Consider the following 17,477-nt stretch of genomic DNA (forward strand, 5'->3'; position numbering starts at 1 on the left):
CCAGCATCTGGCTCACCTGCAGAATTGCCGGGAGTGGTTCATGTTGGGCCCTGCCTTGATATTGCCTTTGTCTGGGTCATAGATGGTGGTGGCCCGGGCGTAGGCGCCCCCCAGGATGAAGATGAAGCCATTGAGGGTGACGGCTGGGGCGTACTTGTTATCTGGATGGAGAGAGAAGAGCAAAGCCAGTTGAGGCTGGGAGGTCTTGGTCCCTTGGCTTCTGCCCCAGGTCCCAGATCATCATAGGGGGTCTTCAGTGATTGTCTAGTCCAAACCCCTGACTTTACAGATGAGGAAACTGAGGCCCAGAGGAAGCTCTGGCACCAGAGGAGAGACCAGATTCCAAACCCCCATCTGCCATGTCAGCTCCTATGTCTGGTGGGGGGAGCCTCTAATCAGCATGTGTCCCAGTTGAAGTGGGGTCTTGGAGATAGCCGCCCCTCACTGTCCCCCACAGCCCATGTGCCATCGGCCCATTGCTCACCAATCATCGGGGACTCAATGAAACTCCACGTGTTGGTCTGCGGAATATAGGACTGCAACACCCCAGCGGCCCGGCCGGCTCATTTACCCCTCCAAACACATAGATCTTGCCCCCACACACAGTAGCGGCAGCTGAGTGCACAGCCTTGGGGAGTGGGGCCACCGTCTCCCACTGGTTGGTGATAGTGTCATACCTGTGGGTAGAGGATGGGGCCCTGATCATGCCTAGGCCACTGGTGGGTATGCTCAGGGAGCCAGGGCATTAGCCAAAGGGTCCTTGTCCTTCCCCCCCTGCATGCCTGAGGCACTGGTGAGGCCCTGGGGGGGTCCCTCCAGTCTGTCCCTCAGCCCCCACTCCACTAGGAAGCTCACACACTTTTTCTTCTGTGTAGGAAGGTCCCCTCCCCATCCCCTCCTCACATTTCCCAGCTTCTCGTCCTCCCCTTTGCTCTGTCAATGTTCTCTCTGTCACCACCTACAACTCCCTTTCCCTCAGGTCTCAGTCCTGGATTTCTGTCATCCTTTAGAGGTCCAGCTTGAGCTAAGGACAAGAAGGGTCAGCTGGGTCTCCCACCATGACCAAGGATACTTATCCACATACATGGACCCTTCCAAAGACTTCTACATAAAGCAATTTCTATCCGATGTGAATTTGCCTGCAGATGTGGTGAAGGGAGGCAGGTTGGGGCCATCTGCCCATGGAGGGAGGGGGCTGGCATATAGTTCAACAACAGTGAGGGGTGGGGACAGAGAAGTGAGACAGGAAGAGAAGCACACAGGGCCTGGGGCCAGACATGGACACAGACAGGCGACAATGGTGACATGCAGCAGCTAGGAACAGATATATGGCACCACATGCAGACAGACAGAAGATGGCCTGACATGCAGAGAGGGGCCAGGGTTTCCTCTCTTGAGCCAGAGGTCTCAAGCCAAGCCCCCATCTGACAGTGGTGGTGGCTGTCTCTCTGCCTGTCCCTCTGTCTTTACTTGGAGGGTTTTTTAAGGGTTTTTGAGGGGTAGGAGACCATGGAGTGCCAGGTCAAGGGGCAGGAGCAGAGAGAAAGCCCAGAACTTGCACAGTAAAGTTAACATAAGTGGGTTTTTTTTGGAATGCAATTTCAGAATTCTTTAAGTGAAGCTGAATTTGCCTAATAGAAATTTCCATAAAGTTATTGCATCTTTAAGGGTCGAAGAACTTTGGACAGTTTCCATTTCACTGTCTTTCTCTGAGAGTTTAACTGTGGTTCTGCAAAGCCTGTGGTTAACTGTGAATGCTGGAGAGAAGATCCAGAGAAGGGGACTAAGGGAACTTAGGTTCTGGGAAGTCATACATTTATTCCTTATCTTGTGAAGAAACATTAAGAGAACTCTCAGGGAAACGTTTTCATTGGTATCCTGAAAGGAGGAAATGTTAGGGCTACATTTCCAGAATTGAGGAGCACTTAGCAGTTGTGGTTCTAGTTAAAGTATCTTTGGCTATGATCTTTCTCACAGTAGATAGATTGTAAATAATTACGTCTTTGTTTTATTCTTGATTACATTGTTAATAAAGAGTATCACAGTAACTTTGATGTTTAAGTTTAGAGATAAGCAGTTTTGAGACATGTACATAAAATATAATGTACATCATATGTATAATGTACATAATGTTTTATATATATGGAGAGAGATATGAGAAAAACTTAGGGGAAAAGAAATTTCCATTTTATTAAATGACATTTGGTAAGCTAGAATGATTAATCGAACAATTGAGAGATGTTGAACTTTTAGTAATTTGTAAAGATATATCAGAACATATCTCTTCACTGGCCGAGAGCCTGGGATGAACATGAATAATGAAAATGAACCGGTAGCAGGTGGCTAGAGAGGTGAGCAGCCCACACAGGCTACATGTGGGATTTTGTCAAAGCAATATTGGAAGAAAGAGGAGGATCAAGGAAAGACAGCTGCTGGGGAGGGGAGGGGTCAATGAAAAGGGGGAGCTGTCCAACTTTGCATTTGCTTCTTTTGTTTGGGAGAGGAGACCTTCTTTAGACTAAAAAGGAAAGAACAGAGAGGGCTAGTGGGGAGTTGGACCAAAGAGATCATAGATGGAAAAAATAATTCCATCTTTATTTTCACTGACCTCTACATGCAATTAAGCATTGCCTCCAATTAGGAATATTTAAAATTCTGAGAAGCAGCATAGGCTTCCCCAAACCACCAAAGGGTCCATGCCACAAAAAATTAAGAACCCCTGACATGCTAAGACAGCAGCCGCTATCCTTGACAGATCCCAAGTCAGCAGAGATGGATTTGAAATGAACTGAATGGCCCTGCCCAAATACTAGTTATTAATGACTTCGTGTTAGCCTGGGAGGGGGTTTCTAGTGGAGTACCCTGGGAAGAACTCCTGAGGTGAGGCTCAGGCCCTCAGGCAGCGTGCAGAAAGGAACAGGGGAAGCCAGGGACCCTAGAGTCTTGTATTCAGACCTGGGCAGTCATACCCTTCTTCTCAGCTGGAGAAATGCAGGGCAGGGCAGGGCAAGGCTGGGCCAGAGAATGAAGGGCAGCTGATGATGTGTTAATGTCCAGGTGAGTCCACCTACTATGTGTGGGGCACTGTCCTGTGCTCAGTGAAAGACTGGTCCCAGCCCCCGCAGAGTTGGCAGGGAGGGATGTGAGAAGGGTGAGGCAGAGCCAGGAAGGTGAGCTAAGTGAGCCGGCCTCTCTGCTCTGTTGGCTTGTTTCCAGTCATCGAATGCTGCTTAGTATTTGTCACTGAGTGTAAGTTTTCAAAATGAGTAATCAACATTTTAGAAGATTAAAAACAGCCGACAAGAGCTAGGACAGGATGACAGATCCAGTCCGCTTTCCTCCCACACAGAGAATATTCTTTTCTCCATGTGTTTATTATTGGATGACAAATGGCCTTGAAGTCGGGCTTGATCAGAAAGCCGATGCTCCCACTGGCTGTTCTGTTCAGACTCACAGCCATGTGGGAGGCAAGGGCTTGGAGACATGGTGGCGGCTGCTTGCAGTGTATGTCATGGCTGCTGCATGCTGTTGATCATCCTGGAGCCGGTGGGTGAGCACCAAGGCCACCATGAGGCCCCCTCAGTGCTCAGCCTGGCACAGGGCTCCTGAGGCCTTCCTAGGCTCAGGCTAGGCTTGGAGGAAGAGCCCACCTCACTCAGGAGCTGAGCCCTTGGTGCAAGAGCAGAGACAGCCCGTATTCTGGAGCTGACCTTCATCTGGTCCATAGACAGAAGGCCCCACACCATCACACACCTTCTCTGGTGGTCTCTGAGGAGGAGAAGGTGCACCAGAGCACAGCAGGGCAGGGTGGGGGAGGAGGGAAGATCCCCCTCCCATCCCGCAGGCATATTGTATAGGCAGCCTTGCACCCAGACTGGGAAGGATGCTTGGAATTTAGCAGAGGGTGCCTACAGCCTGGCCTGCTCTTTCTTTGGCATGTAGAGAGATTTAGGATTCAATCCTTTTCTGTCTCTCTCCACAGCAACTCTCTGCTGCCTTGGCCGACCTTGTATTCGACATATTTCCCTGGACACGACTTTCTCTTGTGTGGTGTGATGTGAACAGTGCTGGATATGAAAGCAGAAAACCTGGGCTCAAGTTCTGGATTTTGGGGCTCTGTGGGATTTCCCTGGGGCACCCTCTCTTTCCTCACCTGTACAATGATAGATAGCATTGTACTACAGGATCCCCAGGGTTGCTTCCAGCTCTAAACTCTTCTGTGGCATAGGACCACAAGTAAGTCTTCCTGAAGAGACGTGACCACTTCTCCCTAAAGCCCATTTTCATATAGCAGCCTTGGCGACTCCGTGGTGATGACCCTTCTCGAGGGCAGATCCCTTGTGGTGAGAGCTCCGGCAGAGGAGGCAGAACCATGTAGGACAAGACCACCAGGCTGGGCTGGGGGGCTCTGGGGCCCCTCACCTCCCATCCCGAATCTTTCTGCCTCTTCTCTTTTCGCTTCTTTGGAGAGAATCGCTACAGTGAAGTCACACGCTCCTCCTCTGCTAGTTGTTTCCGCTGCGCAGGTCACCTAGTCTCTAGACTCCTCCAGCTGTTCTGGAACCTGCTGCTGCAATCCCATGCTCTCTTGGGAACCCATGGGGTTCTGTGTTTGGTCAGTCAGATTCCCATTGTCTTTCAGTATTTATTTAGAGATCTTTGAAATCTTGTAGATGTTTTGTTACTCATCTTTGCTTTTGAATTTACTTCCCCCCCACTGATTTATCTGCTGGTGCTCTAAGTTTTCTTCCTCTTGAAATCTTTGTGGTCTGACTCTTTCTCTGCCTCAGGTAATCTTTGGGCAGGTGGGACAGGTCCCGAACCCTCAGTCCTGGTACAGCCCCACATCCTGGACTTCCGCTGGCCTCCTGCACAAGCCCGTGTTACCTCCATTCTTTTGTTCTCTGGCTGGACCGAGTTAGTGTCTGCTTCTTTTTGTCAGCTTGGGGGAAGGTAGGGAGAATTTCTTCCGCCTTGGGGTGCCCTAACCCAGCTACTATACCAGGCTGAGCACCGCCACCCCAGACAGAGCATGGTCCCCCCCCTCCTATAGCTCTCTCTCTTCTGTACATGGCTGGGCAGAGTTGAGGTCCGCTTCTTGTTGCAGCAAAATATTGTTGGGTAGTAAGGTCAGGGTGGCAGCAGCAGGGAGATGACTGAGCAGGTGCCAGAACACAAACTGGGGGGTTCAGGTGGCTTGAGTGTAGAGGTTAGTGGGGAAGGGTGCTGGGGGCACTCAGGATTAGCATTCTTTACTGTTATGCCACAATGGATCTACCCTCTCCTGTGCAATTTCTCTTTGTTTTGGAGTTAGCAGGGACAGGGGGAAATGGCTAGGCTGCCATCTTGTTGACTGCATGACCTAGAAGCTCCAGATTACCTTTTAAAGTCCACAGGAGAACCTTCACCAGAGAGCCCCTGTTCCTCCAGCCCTCACGCCTCTCAGGATTGTGTGACCATGAATTCTGGCCAGGCCGGCCTCCATCAGGGCTCCTGTCTCCTTGTGGGAACCTGGAGTCCAGGATCCCAGGAGGACGTGTTTGCTAAAGGATCTAAAGGCCACGGCGTCTGGGAAGGGCACGAGCCTGAAACGGCCATTTCTCCAAGCCTGGCGGTTTTCAATCGGAGGACCTTCTTGCCAGCTGAGTTCAGTTCAGTTATTTTCAGTTGCGTCTGATGCTCTGTGACCCCATTTTGAGGTTTTCTTGGCACAGATCCTGGAGTGGTTTGCCATTTCCTTCTCCTGCTCATTTTACAGATGGGGAAACTGAGGCGAACAGGGTTATGTGACTTAATGTCGGAGGCTGGGTTTGAACTCCTGAAGACGAGTCTTCCTGACTCCAGGCCTGGAACTGTGTGCACTATTGGTGCCCTCTAGCGGCCAGGAGCATGATTCAGTTCTGCTGAGCCCCTGCTCTGTACTAGTCTCATTGCAAGCTTCTTATGGCCAAACACACTGACAAAACAGAGCTTGCCTCAGGCTGTGAGGTGGTACCACCCCCATTTGAGAGGCTGAACGGAGGCAGAATTCAAACCCAAGGGTCTTGGTGCCATTCCCTCTCTTTTTCTGCTAGTCTGAAGGGGACAGGGCAGTGCAGCCAAGTCACATCTAGGAAGGAGTGTGATGGATGGGGCTAGGACTGAGCTGAGCAGAACCCTAGGAACAGATAGGGAGAGAGCGCACCCTGATGACTAGGAAATTCAGGAAGGCTTCCTGTGGGAGGAGACACTCTGGGCTTTGAAGGAGAGGAAGGTGAGCCCTTGGGGGGGGTGGAGCAGAGAGAGGCATTGGGGAAAAGCCAGAAGGTCAGTGGGGTGGGCCTTCAGGGGTGTGTGTGTGTGTGTGTGTGTGTGTGTGTGTGTGTGTGTGTGTGTGTGTGTGTGTGTGTGTGTGAGACAGCTACATAGCGAGGTCTCAGAACACCAGCTGAGCGTGTTTGTACTTGATTCCAGGGGTGACAGAGAAACATTGAAGACTCTGGAGCAGAGGAGGGTTGTGGCACATGGACTGGAGCAGGGAGAGCAGTGAGGAGGGGCTTCTGAAGGGCCTGGGGCCCCAGGCGGGACAGGGGAGGCAGAGCCGCCCCACCTCTATTCCTGCGAGGGCCTAGCTCTAGCTCACTTATTTCCTGCCTAAATCGCTGCTGGTCGCTGGATGCCAGCTGTGGTTAATAGGCCAAGAGTGGCCAGGCTTCCTTTTCCAGCCACTGGGTGCTGAGCACACTCCTAAGAGGGCCAATTTTGGGGGGCTGGGCAGGGCCCCCTCCCCCAGGATGTTCCCTCACCTTTCTACATGGTCCACATTGCCAGCCACACCAAGGCCTCCCAAGGTGTAAATTTTGCCGTCATACACCAGGCTGTTGTGCCGGCATCGAGGGACTGTCATCCTGGAGACCAGGTTCCAGTTGTCAAGCAGGGACATGTAACACCAGACATCAGCCAGAGTCACCCCTGACTCCATCCCACCTAGAGTTGGCAACAGGAGTAAGAGAGAAGCCTGTAGTGAGCATGGGGCTGAGGAGACCAGCCCTTCCTCTGATCTTGCCCCCCGCCTTACGCTCTGGGACCAGAAGCTGTTGTCCCCGGATGTCTCTCTCCCTGCCCCGATCTGTACCCTGACCTGGGGACATAGACCAGGCACTGCCATCCCTGAATCCCTCAGCCTCAGGGCCTCACCAGAGAGGTAGACGTTGTCCCCAGCACTGACCACACTGAAGAACTCTCGGTCATAGAAGGGGAGCGCTGCCAAGGGGTACCACTTGTTGTTCTGTGGGTTCCAGCAGGTGACAGCAGCCAGTGAGCGTTGGCTCATCCCTACCATCTGTCGGCCCCCAACCAGGACGATGACCTCAGCCACACCTGCAGGGACACAGTATCCCAGGGAGCCCATCAGGACACTCCCTGTGCTCCAGGACAATGCTCACCCTCCCCAGCCCCCAAAATGCCATCAGAGTGTGTGTGTGTGTGTGTGTGTGTGTGTGTGTGTGTGTGTGTGAGACAGAGAGAGAGAGAGAGAGATGTAGGAAAGGAACAGAGAGAGAGAACGGGGGGAGGGACAGGGGGAGAGAGAGAGAGAGAAAGAGAGAGAGAGAGAGAGAGAGAGAGAGAGAGAGAGAGAGAGCAAGAGAGAGAGAGATCTAGCCAGCCAGAGCCTGGTGTGCATAGGTATGAGTGAGCAGCTGGCTGATCTGTCCAGCCAGAGTCTGACTGGCCCAGTCCTCAGGGCCCAATCCCCCTGCCCAACCCACTTCCTGGGCCATACCTGCTGAGAGCCGGGGTCTCGTACGGGGTGTCTGCATCTCCTGCCGGGCATGGGGTAGCATGTGGTAGCGCTTGGCCTCATTGACCAGGTCCCTGCAGGCCTCGGAAGACTTGATCAGCTCCTCATTGTCCACCACATTGAGCAGGTAGCTGGGGTGGATGAAGGGCAGGCGCACCACGGCCAGTAGCTCTGCAGCATGCTAGGGAGAGAGGCAGCCAGCTAATCCCTGCCCCAGGAAGGCAAAGGGGCCAGGGAGGGAAGAGGGAACACTGTCTTGGAGGGAGGTGGTGTGGGAAAACTCTGTTGCATTGTCTGACCCTTTCTCTGCATGGCTGAGAGACCAGATGATTTGTTTAATGCTTAACTCACAACTTAGGTTATGCTAACCAGACACCTTTCAGAGTTTCCGCCTTCTACCCACGTGTTTTGTCTAAAAACTGCCCCACTGCTGCAGTCAATTAGCTGTTGTTTCCTTGGTCCTCCGAAGCCTAAGTGGTGCCTGCTTTCCACAGACTCTGGGGGAACAATCACCACTGGATCAGCTCTCCCCTCTGCCAGATGACTTTACAAACTTTCGACATGAATTCAGTTTTGGCTTTTGTTCTCTGTGGGATCTCCAAGGATCCACCCAAGGGGGCAGACTGACTCTGCAGCTTGAGAGCCAGGTGATTAGCCTGAGGGTCCAGGTGGAATGCAGTCCTTGTTCCTTTGTTTCAATACTATATAATGTAGGGGGCCACATGACGCCTTGATGCAGAGAATTTCTTGGGGTAGGCATGCTTACTGACAAATCGGGAGTCTTCTTGGATTGATCAACCCAGGGCTGTGGGAAGAGCTCAGTCTATGTCGTTTGGCTAGTAGTTCTCTGGCAGATCTCTCTGTCTCCATCCACCCCCTTTGTTTTCTCTTGCTGTATTTCCCTCAACCCTCCTCCACTATTAGAAATAAGCCAGATACCTGTGTCTGTGACTATATACTGGCAGCAGCCACCCAGGCCTCCTGGTGAGTATGGGACTGTGACTTATCGATGCTGGGAAAGGAACCCTGGATAGTGAACAACTCTGGATAATCCAGATGTGCTCTGGAGCTGACACACTCAACCCTGTGAGTTCTATGAGCAACCAGATTGAAGACAACGGATGATCACTCACACAGACTCATGCGGCATGCATCAAGTGCCTCTTGGGCACCAGTGGGTGGTCGCTGTGTTTGGAGTTGGGGATACAGACAGAAGTGAAGAAACCCTGTCCCTTCCATTATGTGTGTGTGTTGGGCGGGGGGGGGTGACTGGCCCCTGGGCCCAGCCCTGATGAGCCAGTGCAGAAAGCAGTCTTCTTGCCATGGAGTGCAGGGGGCCTTTCGATTTGGCTGGGGAGCCACAATGGGATGGAAGTAGCATTCAAGAGATACTATTTCATATGAGCCTTGTCTCTTCTCTTTGACTGACTTGTCGCTGCCTGGTGCTGTGGTGCTGGTGAGAGAAGGGGGATAACGCTATGAAGGGAAAGCCCTTAGGCCCTCCCCACCTGAGGCTGACAAGTGGTCAACCCATAGAAATAGTCTTTGATTCCCTACCTCAGTTTGTTTTTTGGTTTTAGGAGAAGGAGACTAAAGACAGCTGTGACCATGTGAGCTCTCAGGGGCCTGGAGAGTGAACCACCAGGTCTAGGAGTAGAGTCAGTCCAGCTTGGAGGCCCCAGAAATAAGGGGGAACCCTTTGGGCCCCAGATTATGGGTGGCTGAGATGAGGCTCATCCAGCAGCCAGGCTTTGTTTGGCTGGGAATGGAAGTCTGAGCCATGTTCCCCATAGACCCCAGGGAAGACATAGAGAATGTACTCCCAAAGAATTGGAGAAAATGTACTTCTTTTCTTGCCACCTTTTTAAAGTAAATATCTTTTTGTAGAAGCTAACTGATATTAATTAGACAAATGGAAATGGGGTGCTAACTGTGAGGAGGGGATACACCAGACTGGGTGCCCAAGACAAAAGCATCAAAGAAAAGACACCCCCAAACCCACTAGAAGCCTGAGGGGAGATGTGTGGGCCCCAGAGTAATTGCTACAACTACATGAGGAGACAACAGATTTATGTATAAGTATATATATATTTATATATGTATATAATAGATAAAGAAATGAATACAATGTTATTTGGGGAGAGGGCATCAGCTGGAGGGGTCTGGAAAACCTTCATGGAGGAGGTGGTGCCCAAGGAGAACTCTGAAGGAAACTCTGAGAGGCAGAAGTGAGGAGAGAGGCCATTCCAGGCATGGGAAACAGCCTGTGCAAAGACCTCGGTGGGAGATGGAATGACAAGAAAGCCAATATGGCCAGACCACAGACAAATGGAAAAGAATAATGTGTAAGAAGACTGGGAAGGTAGGAAGGGGCCAGGTTTGAAGGGCATTAAATGCTGAAGGCATCTCCAACCGGACGTCCAATGGTCATTTTAAAGGCAGTGTGTCCAAAACAGAACTCATGATCTTTTCCTCAACCTTCCCCACCCCTCACCTTCCCTATTAATGTAGAGGACAACAGCCCTGCTCCTAGCCCCTCAGGCTCTCAACCTCGGAATCATCGTGGACTCTTCACTTTCTCACTCCTAGATCCGATATGGTGCCAAGGCCTGTCATTTCACCTCTGCAGCATCTCTTGTCGATTTCACCTCTGCAGCATCTCTTGTTGATTTCACCTCTTTGGCATCTCTTGGACATGCCCCCTCCTCTCCTCTGACTCTGCCCCCATCCTGGTACAGATCCTCATCCCCTCACACCTGAACTATTCCAGTAGCTGCTGGGGGCTGGATTGGCCTTCCTCTAGCCTTTCCACACTGCAGTCCATTCTCCATCCTGCCACCAAAGTGATTTTCCTAAAGTGCAGGTCTGACCATGTCATCTCCTACTCAATAAACTCCAGTGGCTCTCTGTCACCTCGAGGAGCAAATATAAAATGCTTTGTCATTCAAAGCCTAGACCACTCCTACCTCTCCAATCTTCTCACACCTCACTCCCCATCCTCTTACTCTTCCATGAAGTGACCCTGGCCTCCTGGCTGTTCCATGAACAACACCCTCCATCTCCTGACTCCATGCCTTTACACTAGGCTGTCTCCCATTCCTGGAATGCCCTCCCTCCTCAACTCTACCCCTTGGTTTTCTAGGTTCCCTTTGAGTCTCAGCTTTTATAAGAGACCTTTGCCAGTTCTCCCTTCCCCTGCTCCCACTAGTGCCTTCTTTCTGAGCTTCATCTTCATCACTCTCTGTCTTGCACATACAAAGTTGTCTGCATATTGTCTCATGAGCTCCTTGAGAGCAGAGACTGTTTTTGGCCTTTCTTGATATCCCCTGCCCCTAGCACAGTGCCAGGTACACAGTAGGTGCTTAATAAATGCTTGTTGTTGTGATGATAATGGTGCCAGCTTTGGGTTGGCTTTGGTAGCCACCCGTGGAAATTAGGTGATCACTAGATAAGGTCTGGCAGGTTTAGCCTGCAGCCTCACCAGGGACCCATCCTAATGATATGGATGAAGGGAAAGGACTTGGCAGGGATAGGGTGGATGGCCCTCTAGTTAAGCATCTATCTACTACTACATAGGACCCCCTTCTCCACAGCCCTCAGTTGTGGCCACCCACATAGTTCAACCATCACAGATGCATCTGAGACTCATCCACTGAACAGTTAGAGGCCCCTTCATGGTGTCAGAGCCTTTGGGCAAATGAGGCAAAGGATTGGAACTGTGGATCTTAATGAGATCATAGATGGATCTGATAGGACTCCAAATGTCATCAAGTCCTGACCTCTCTATTTTACAGATGAGGAAACTGAGTTCCTCAGGGTAAGTGGCTCAGGTAGTGAGCACTGCATCTAAGCTTTGAACCCTGGTTCTCTGTCTTCAGAGCCAGAGTTCTCTTCACAGCTGTCTTTCTCATGGAAGAGGATGAGCCCTACAACCTTGTCATGGAGGGTCACATATCACATAGTCAGGCAATGTTCCCAAAAGAACATGTCCAGTGTGAGGAAAGGGCAGTGTGGACCCTAAAGGGCTTTGTGGGAGCTGCTCTTGGTTATGATTACTCCTGATAATTGCCATCAGAAAGGCTAGGTAAGAAAACAGGTGGGAAGCCGTGTAGCTGGAGCAGCCTCCAGGCCACTTGGCCAGTCAGAGGCCATGGGTGATGGATTCCTGATGAAGACCTCCAAGGTGGCACAGGACAGAGTTGGGATGGGGGGAGACTTAACTCTCCAAATCTCTGATCTGTCTCTTTCTCTGTTGCATGCTCTTTCAAGCAGAACAGCTGACACATCCCTGCCTTGTTTTTCTGGTCATGTCATCTTTCAGAAGAGGGCAGAAGCAGAGAGAGGGGCTGCTAGTGGAGGAGGAAAGGGCCACTCCTTCTTGGTGGTGGTAGGAGAGGAAGGAAAGGCCAGACAGCCTGACACTCACCCTACACCTGGAAGAGCTGGTTCCAGGAAGTTCAGAGAGAGGTAGGAATGCCTGGGCTCAGGCTACAGCTTTAGCTCCAGAGGGACAACATGATCACAACTAAATCCAAGGAAGAAGAATCAAGGGAAGCGGTCTATGAAGTCCAAAGGAGACATGCAGGGAACTTGTCAGAAACCTCATAATCTACATGGTCATATTCGTGAGATGGAAGCAAGGCAGGTAGGAAGAATATGAAAGCAGGGCAGAGTGTTAGAAGAACCCTGCCAGGACTAGCAGCACTCAGAATGGGCCACCATGGGAGGAGGCTATAGACAACATGGGGGTCAAGGGGAAGGTTGAAAACAAGAAGACCACTGCTCAGGGTGCACAGGAGGGTGAGCAAGCAGAATGACTCAGTTGTGGTTTTGCTTCCTTTTTCTCTAGCAGGGTACATACTCTTCAGACTAGGACAGGCAGAACAAGATGGGTCAACAGAGAATCAAAATGTTGTTTGTCCTTCATGCTCAAAGAGAACCAAAACAACATTAACAGGGTTCAGGTCAATGTACAGTGTGTCTGACTATGGCTGACCAGACTCCAATACAAGCTCAAAAGGCTCTACCACAGGTGGGGCACAAAGAGTCCATATGGGTATTTGGAGTGGATTCTCTAAATTTGTGCATCTCATGTTTCTTTTGAGCTGCTGCAATTCTGCTTTGCTCACGGAGCACAGCAGCTTGGATGAGGGTGTGCCTTGCTGGAAAGTGCTGTGCCCGCATCTCCCATGTCACAGAATTGACTCCACAGTTATTCAGAATGACCTTGAGAGTGTCCTTGCACCACTTCTTCTGACCACCATGGGAGCGCTTGCCTTGTGTGAGTTCTCCATAAAACAGTCTTTTAGGCAAGTGTACATTTGGCATTTGAACAATGTGGCCAGCCCACTGGAGATGCACTTTCTGCAGTAGAGTTTGAATGCTTGGCAGCTTGAGAAAGGATGAAAATGGCATCAAGGTGTGGATGGTGTGGTGCTGACTGGTGGAGAACCCCCATTTTCTTGGTGTTGTTAGGCCAAAATCAGCATGAGCAGTAGAGAGTCAATCTGTGCTGTTGTTGCATCTCAGTCTTGGAGGCTTCACTGAGTGCACAATTATCTGAAAACAAAAAGTCATATACCAACTTTCCCTCCACTTTGGTCTTGGCTTGTAGCTTGTTCAAGTTAAATGATTTCTTATTAGTGTGGTAGCTGACCTTGACATCCTTTCTGTTCTTGCTGAAGGCATCTGACAACATTGCTGAAAACATCACGCTAAAAAACATGGGAGCAAGCGCACAGCCCTGCTTCATTCCACTGGTGACTGGGAAAGTGCAAGAGCATCGTCCATTATCCAGAACCCGGGCAAGTATGGTGGCGTCCATTGCTGATGAACTTCTCTGAGCAACCAGATTCTGCCGTGATCTTCCATGCGTCCTCATGACTGACAGTATCAAAGGCCAAAGGTCAGAGCAATGAATGTAGTGCGCAGACCCTTTCTTGTTCCTGGCATTTCTTCTGGAGTGGTCAGGCAGCAAACACCACATTGGCCATTCTTTGGCCCTTTCTGAAGCCACACTGGCTCTCAGGTGCATAATCATCTTGCAGGTGAAGGATCACTCACAAGAATCTTGCCAGCAATGACTAAAAGACTCTCATGATTGCCACAGGACAATCTATTTCCTTGACCTTTATAGAGATGGACAGTAGAGGTGTCCTTGAACTCCTGGGGGATAACCTTTCTTGCATGTGGCCTGTAAGATTTCAGTCAGCTTTTGTATGAGCAGGGGACCCCTGCCTTGTAAATCTCAGCTAGAACAGAATCAGTACCAGGTGCTTTGCCACATGAAAGGAGCCTAATGGAATTCAAAACCTCTTCTTCACTTGGAACCTCAGCTAGGGAGGGATTGACTTCAACCTGAGGTAAATGGTCAATGGCTTCAGCATTGATTGGTGATGGTCTGTTGAGAACACAATGGAAGTTTTCAGCCCATCTCTCCAGAATCATGTCCTTATCACTAATCAATGTGGCTCCATCAGCACTGAGTGATTGAGATGCACCACCAAAGGTCTTTGGTCCAGAAATGGCCTTCAGGGCATCATAAAAGTGCTTTGGGTTGTTACCATCAGCATAAAACTGAATTCCATCTGCCTTCTTACTGAACCAAGGATCCTGCATCTCTCTAAGCGTCACTTGTACTTTACTTTCAATGAAGTTAAATGCTGCCCTTTCAGAGATGGATAAACTATCCTGCTGGTAAACCCTGTGGAGTTCTCGTTTTTCACTTAGCAGCTTCTGAATTTCCCCATCACTTTTGTCAGACTGCTCTTGAGGTTTGCAAGTGTTCTGACCCAGATGAGCCAATGCAGTGCTGTACCCCAAATCTCTGAAAGCTGCCCGCTCCTTTTCTGCTCCACTGTTGCCAATGTGTATTGTTTCAGCTTTCCCTCCAAGTCAGCAATGAACTGCTCATGCCAGAGAATTGAACCACCATGAAGGGAGCCTCCAGAAGGGCCAGTCACCAGGCCCAGGCAAACTCCATCCTAGGTTATTACAAGGATTGGTGGATGTGACTGATGAGCCACTGTCAGTGATGCTGGAAAGATGGTGGAGAGTGGAGGAACTATCACAGGCCTGGAGAAGGTCGAATGCGGCCTTGATTTTTTAAAAAAGAAGGTAGGTAAAGAGAGTGGATATTTCTAAGCAAAGAGTGGGCACCCTGACATCATCCCAATCATGATGATAGTTAGCGTTTATATAGTGCTTACTACGTGCTAGGTACTCACTATACTGTAAGCACTGTATAAATATTTCATCTGATCCTCACAATAACCCTGGCATGTAGAGGCTATTATCGTCCCCTTTTTACAGGTAAGGAAAAATGAAGTTAAGTGACTTGAGCAAGGTCACACAGTAAGTGTCTAAGGCTGGTTGGACCCCAAGCCTTCCTGCTTCCAGGTCCAATGCTCCACCTGCCTTTGATCATTGTCCCTCCATTCTCTGAGCTCATTTCCTGGTCCACAGGCTTCCTCTCCCCCCAATCCCTGAGTTTGGGGACAACCTTACCCCCCAGTATTCCATGGACCTCAAGCCCCATAGAGTCAACAAAAAAGCAAATCTGGCATCGAGGAATAGAGAAGCCCCTTGCCCTCCTGGTCAGACCACCCCAGGAGGACCCTGCTCAGTTCTGGGTCTGAGATTAAGAAGGGTACAGAGAAGCAGGAGAGCACTCAGGGAAGGGCAGCCAGCATGGGAAAGGTCTTGGAGTCCATGGCATGAGTCAGGGATGTTTCGGCTGGAGAAAAGAAGACTCGGGGGCGGGACACTGAGCTAGTATCCAAGAACTGGAATGGCTGTTGTCTTTGGCCCCAGGAAGCAGAGCCAGGAACAGTGGGGGAGAAAGTACACCTGTACTGTCTCCCTGAGGGTTGGAGAGGAGGTGGGATGAGCCCCAGCTTGGGGGGGTGGTGCTGTAGAAGCAATCCCCTTTCTGCTGCAGGTTGTACTTGGAGAGCTCTGGTGATTCTGGGATTCTGTGATTCAGTGACCAAGATCTGGGTCATGGTCAAAGTGCGTTGCCCAGGGATGAGTGTCAGCAGCACCATGAAGGTCATCTAGTCTGGCCCCTCTGCCTGCAGTGGCATGTCTTCTGGGGTGTCCTTTTATCAGCCTCTGCCATCAGAGCTGGCTCAGATGGGGTGCCCAAGGTGAGGGTGTGCTGCTGCCCAGCCCTCAGGCTCCAGCTGGTGGCCCTGGTGCTCTTGTTCCCACTTCTACCCCCTTCTCATGCCCTCCCCGCCCAGGCTGCACGGTTGGCACCTGGATGCTGCCTGCCGCACCTCCTCCCTCTCACTCCCTCGTGTGGCCTCACCTGCGCTCTGGATGCTGGGTCCTTCTTGATCCACTTCATCACAGTCTCATACACAAGCTCTTCTGCCTTGGTGTTGAGGCTGTCATTGGACACATAGGCGATGAAGTCATCCTTGGAGATATTCAGAATCTCCTCCTGGGTTGCCACCTCAGGGAAGATCTGCAGCGCGAAGGCCTTCGCCATGTGGTACAGCTCGCTGCACTGCATGGCCTCGGCCATGGCCAGCACTCCCAGGCAGTTCCCAGGGGTCAGTTGCTTCTCTGCAGGGTGGAGCAGGACCTGGTCACTCCACTGACTTGGTAGCAGCCTCCCCCTCCCTGCCTCCACACTGACCAGAGACCTTCTCTAGCTCAGGCTCCACCCTCTTGGTGGAGAAGGGGCAGAGTTGGAGTGGCTCTGGAAAACTGGCTGCCTCAGTGCCTAGCCCTGCTGGCCCTGGGGTTGGCTTTGAAAGAACCAGGAGACACGGTCAAGGTATCAGTTTGTGGCTGAGTCAGGAGTGGGGGTTGGTCTGTGTTTGGGTCAAGGGTCAGATAGTCTGTGGCTGGTGTCAATCTATGGCTAGGTTGGGGGTCAGGAGAGGTCAGTGTAGCTGGTTTAGGGATTAGGGGTCAGTCTGTGGCTGGGCTAGGAGTGAGGAGGTCAGTTCAAGTCAATTCAATAAACATTAATTAAACAACTCTGATGTGCCAGGCACAGTGGTCAGTCTGTAGTTGGGTTGGGGGTCAGCCTGTGGCTGGGTTAGGGTAATAATTTGGTCCATGGTGGGGACACAACCGGGTCACTGCGTCAAGCCTTTTCTCTTTGGGGTTCGGGGAAGCATCTGGGGTGCCTCAAAGCTCCGCCTCCCCAGGTGGCTGTGTGCGCAGCTCACCAAGGAAGGACACGCAGACTTTGCAGAAAGTGTGGAACTGAAACTTGCTGGCGGCCTCCAGCAGCGTCTTAGCATTGGCCGCATCGATGGTCAGCGAGCCCGTGTAGACGAACTCCAGGAGCAGCTCCAGGACATCTGCACGGAGGTCAGGCAGGTTGAGCTCCAACTTGTCGCGGCTGTCGCGTTCCCGGGGAGACCTAGGCACAGCAGACCAGAGCATTCTCAGCCCCCGGCCCCGCCGGGCCCCCTGCTCCCCAGCAGGGTGAGGCCTGGCTTCCTTCCCTTCCAGCCTCAGTCACGTGCTTCTCTTGGGGGGATCAGAAAGCATGGCACACCTGACCCCAGGGACCTAGCTCCGCATCTGTAAGAGAAGAGCGTGACCCGGAGGGAGCCCGAGGGGCAACAGAAAGCCCTGCTGGGCGCCAGGCTGCCTTTCATGCAAAAAAGGGGGCGAACCAAAAAGGATGAGTCACACGGATGGAGATGAGGGACAGCTTGACTCCCCAGGGAAA

General features: G+C 51.3%; 1 protein-coding gene across 1 annotated transcript in view; it reads right to left on the minus strand.

Annotated features, from left to right (window-relative positions):
* KLHL29 (kelch like family member 29) overlaps window positions 1-17,477 on the minus strand; it is a 196,921-nt gene that overhangs the window by 2,758 nt on the left and 176,686 nt on the right. The window contains 8 exon segments of the mRNA XM_078149215.1: window positions 17-161; window positions 485-562; window positions 565-677; window positions 6,786-6,966; window positions 7,177-7,359; window positions 7,763-7,961; window positions 16,092-16,351; window positions 16,966-17,162. Coding sequence (XP_078005341.1) covers window positions 17-161; window positions 485-562; window positions 565-677; window positions 6,786-6,966; window positions 7,177-7,359; window positions 7,763-7,961; window positions 16,092-16,351; window positions 16,966-17,162 — 1,356 coding nt within the window.

The sequence above is a fragment of the Phascolarctos cinereus genome, unplaced genomic scaffold (genome assembly GCF_003287225.1).
Source record: "Phascolarctos cinereus isolate Bilbo 61053 unplaced genomic scaffold, phaCin_HiC Scaffold_2;HRSCAF=192, whole genome shotgun sequence".
NCBI lineage: Eukaryota > Metazoa > Chordata > Mammalia > Diprotodontia > Phascolarctidae > Phascolarctos > Phascolarctos cinereus.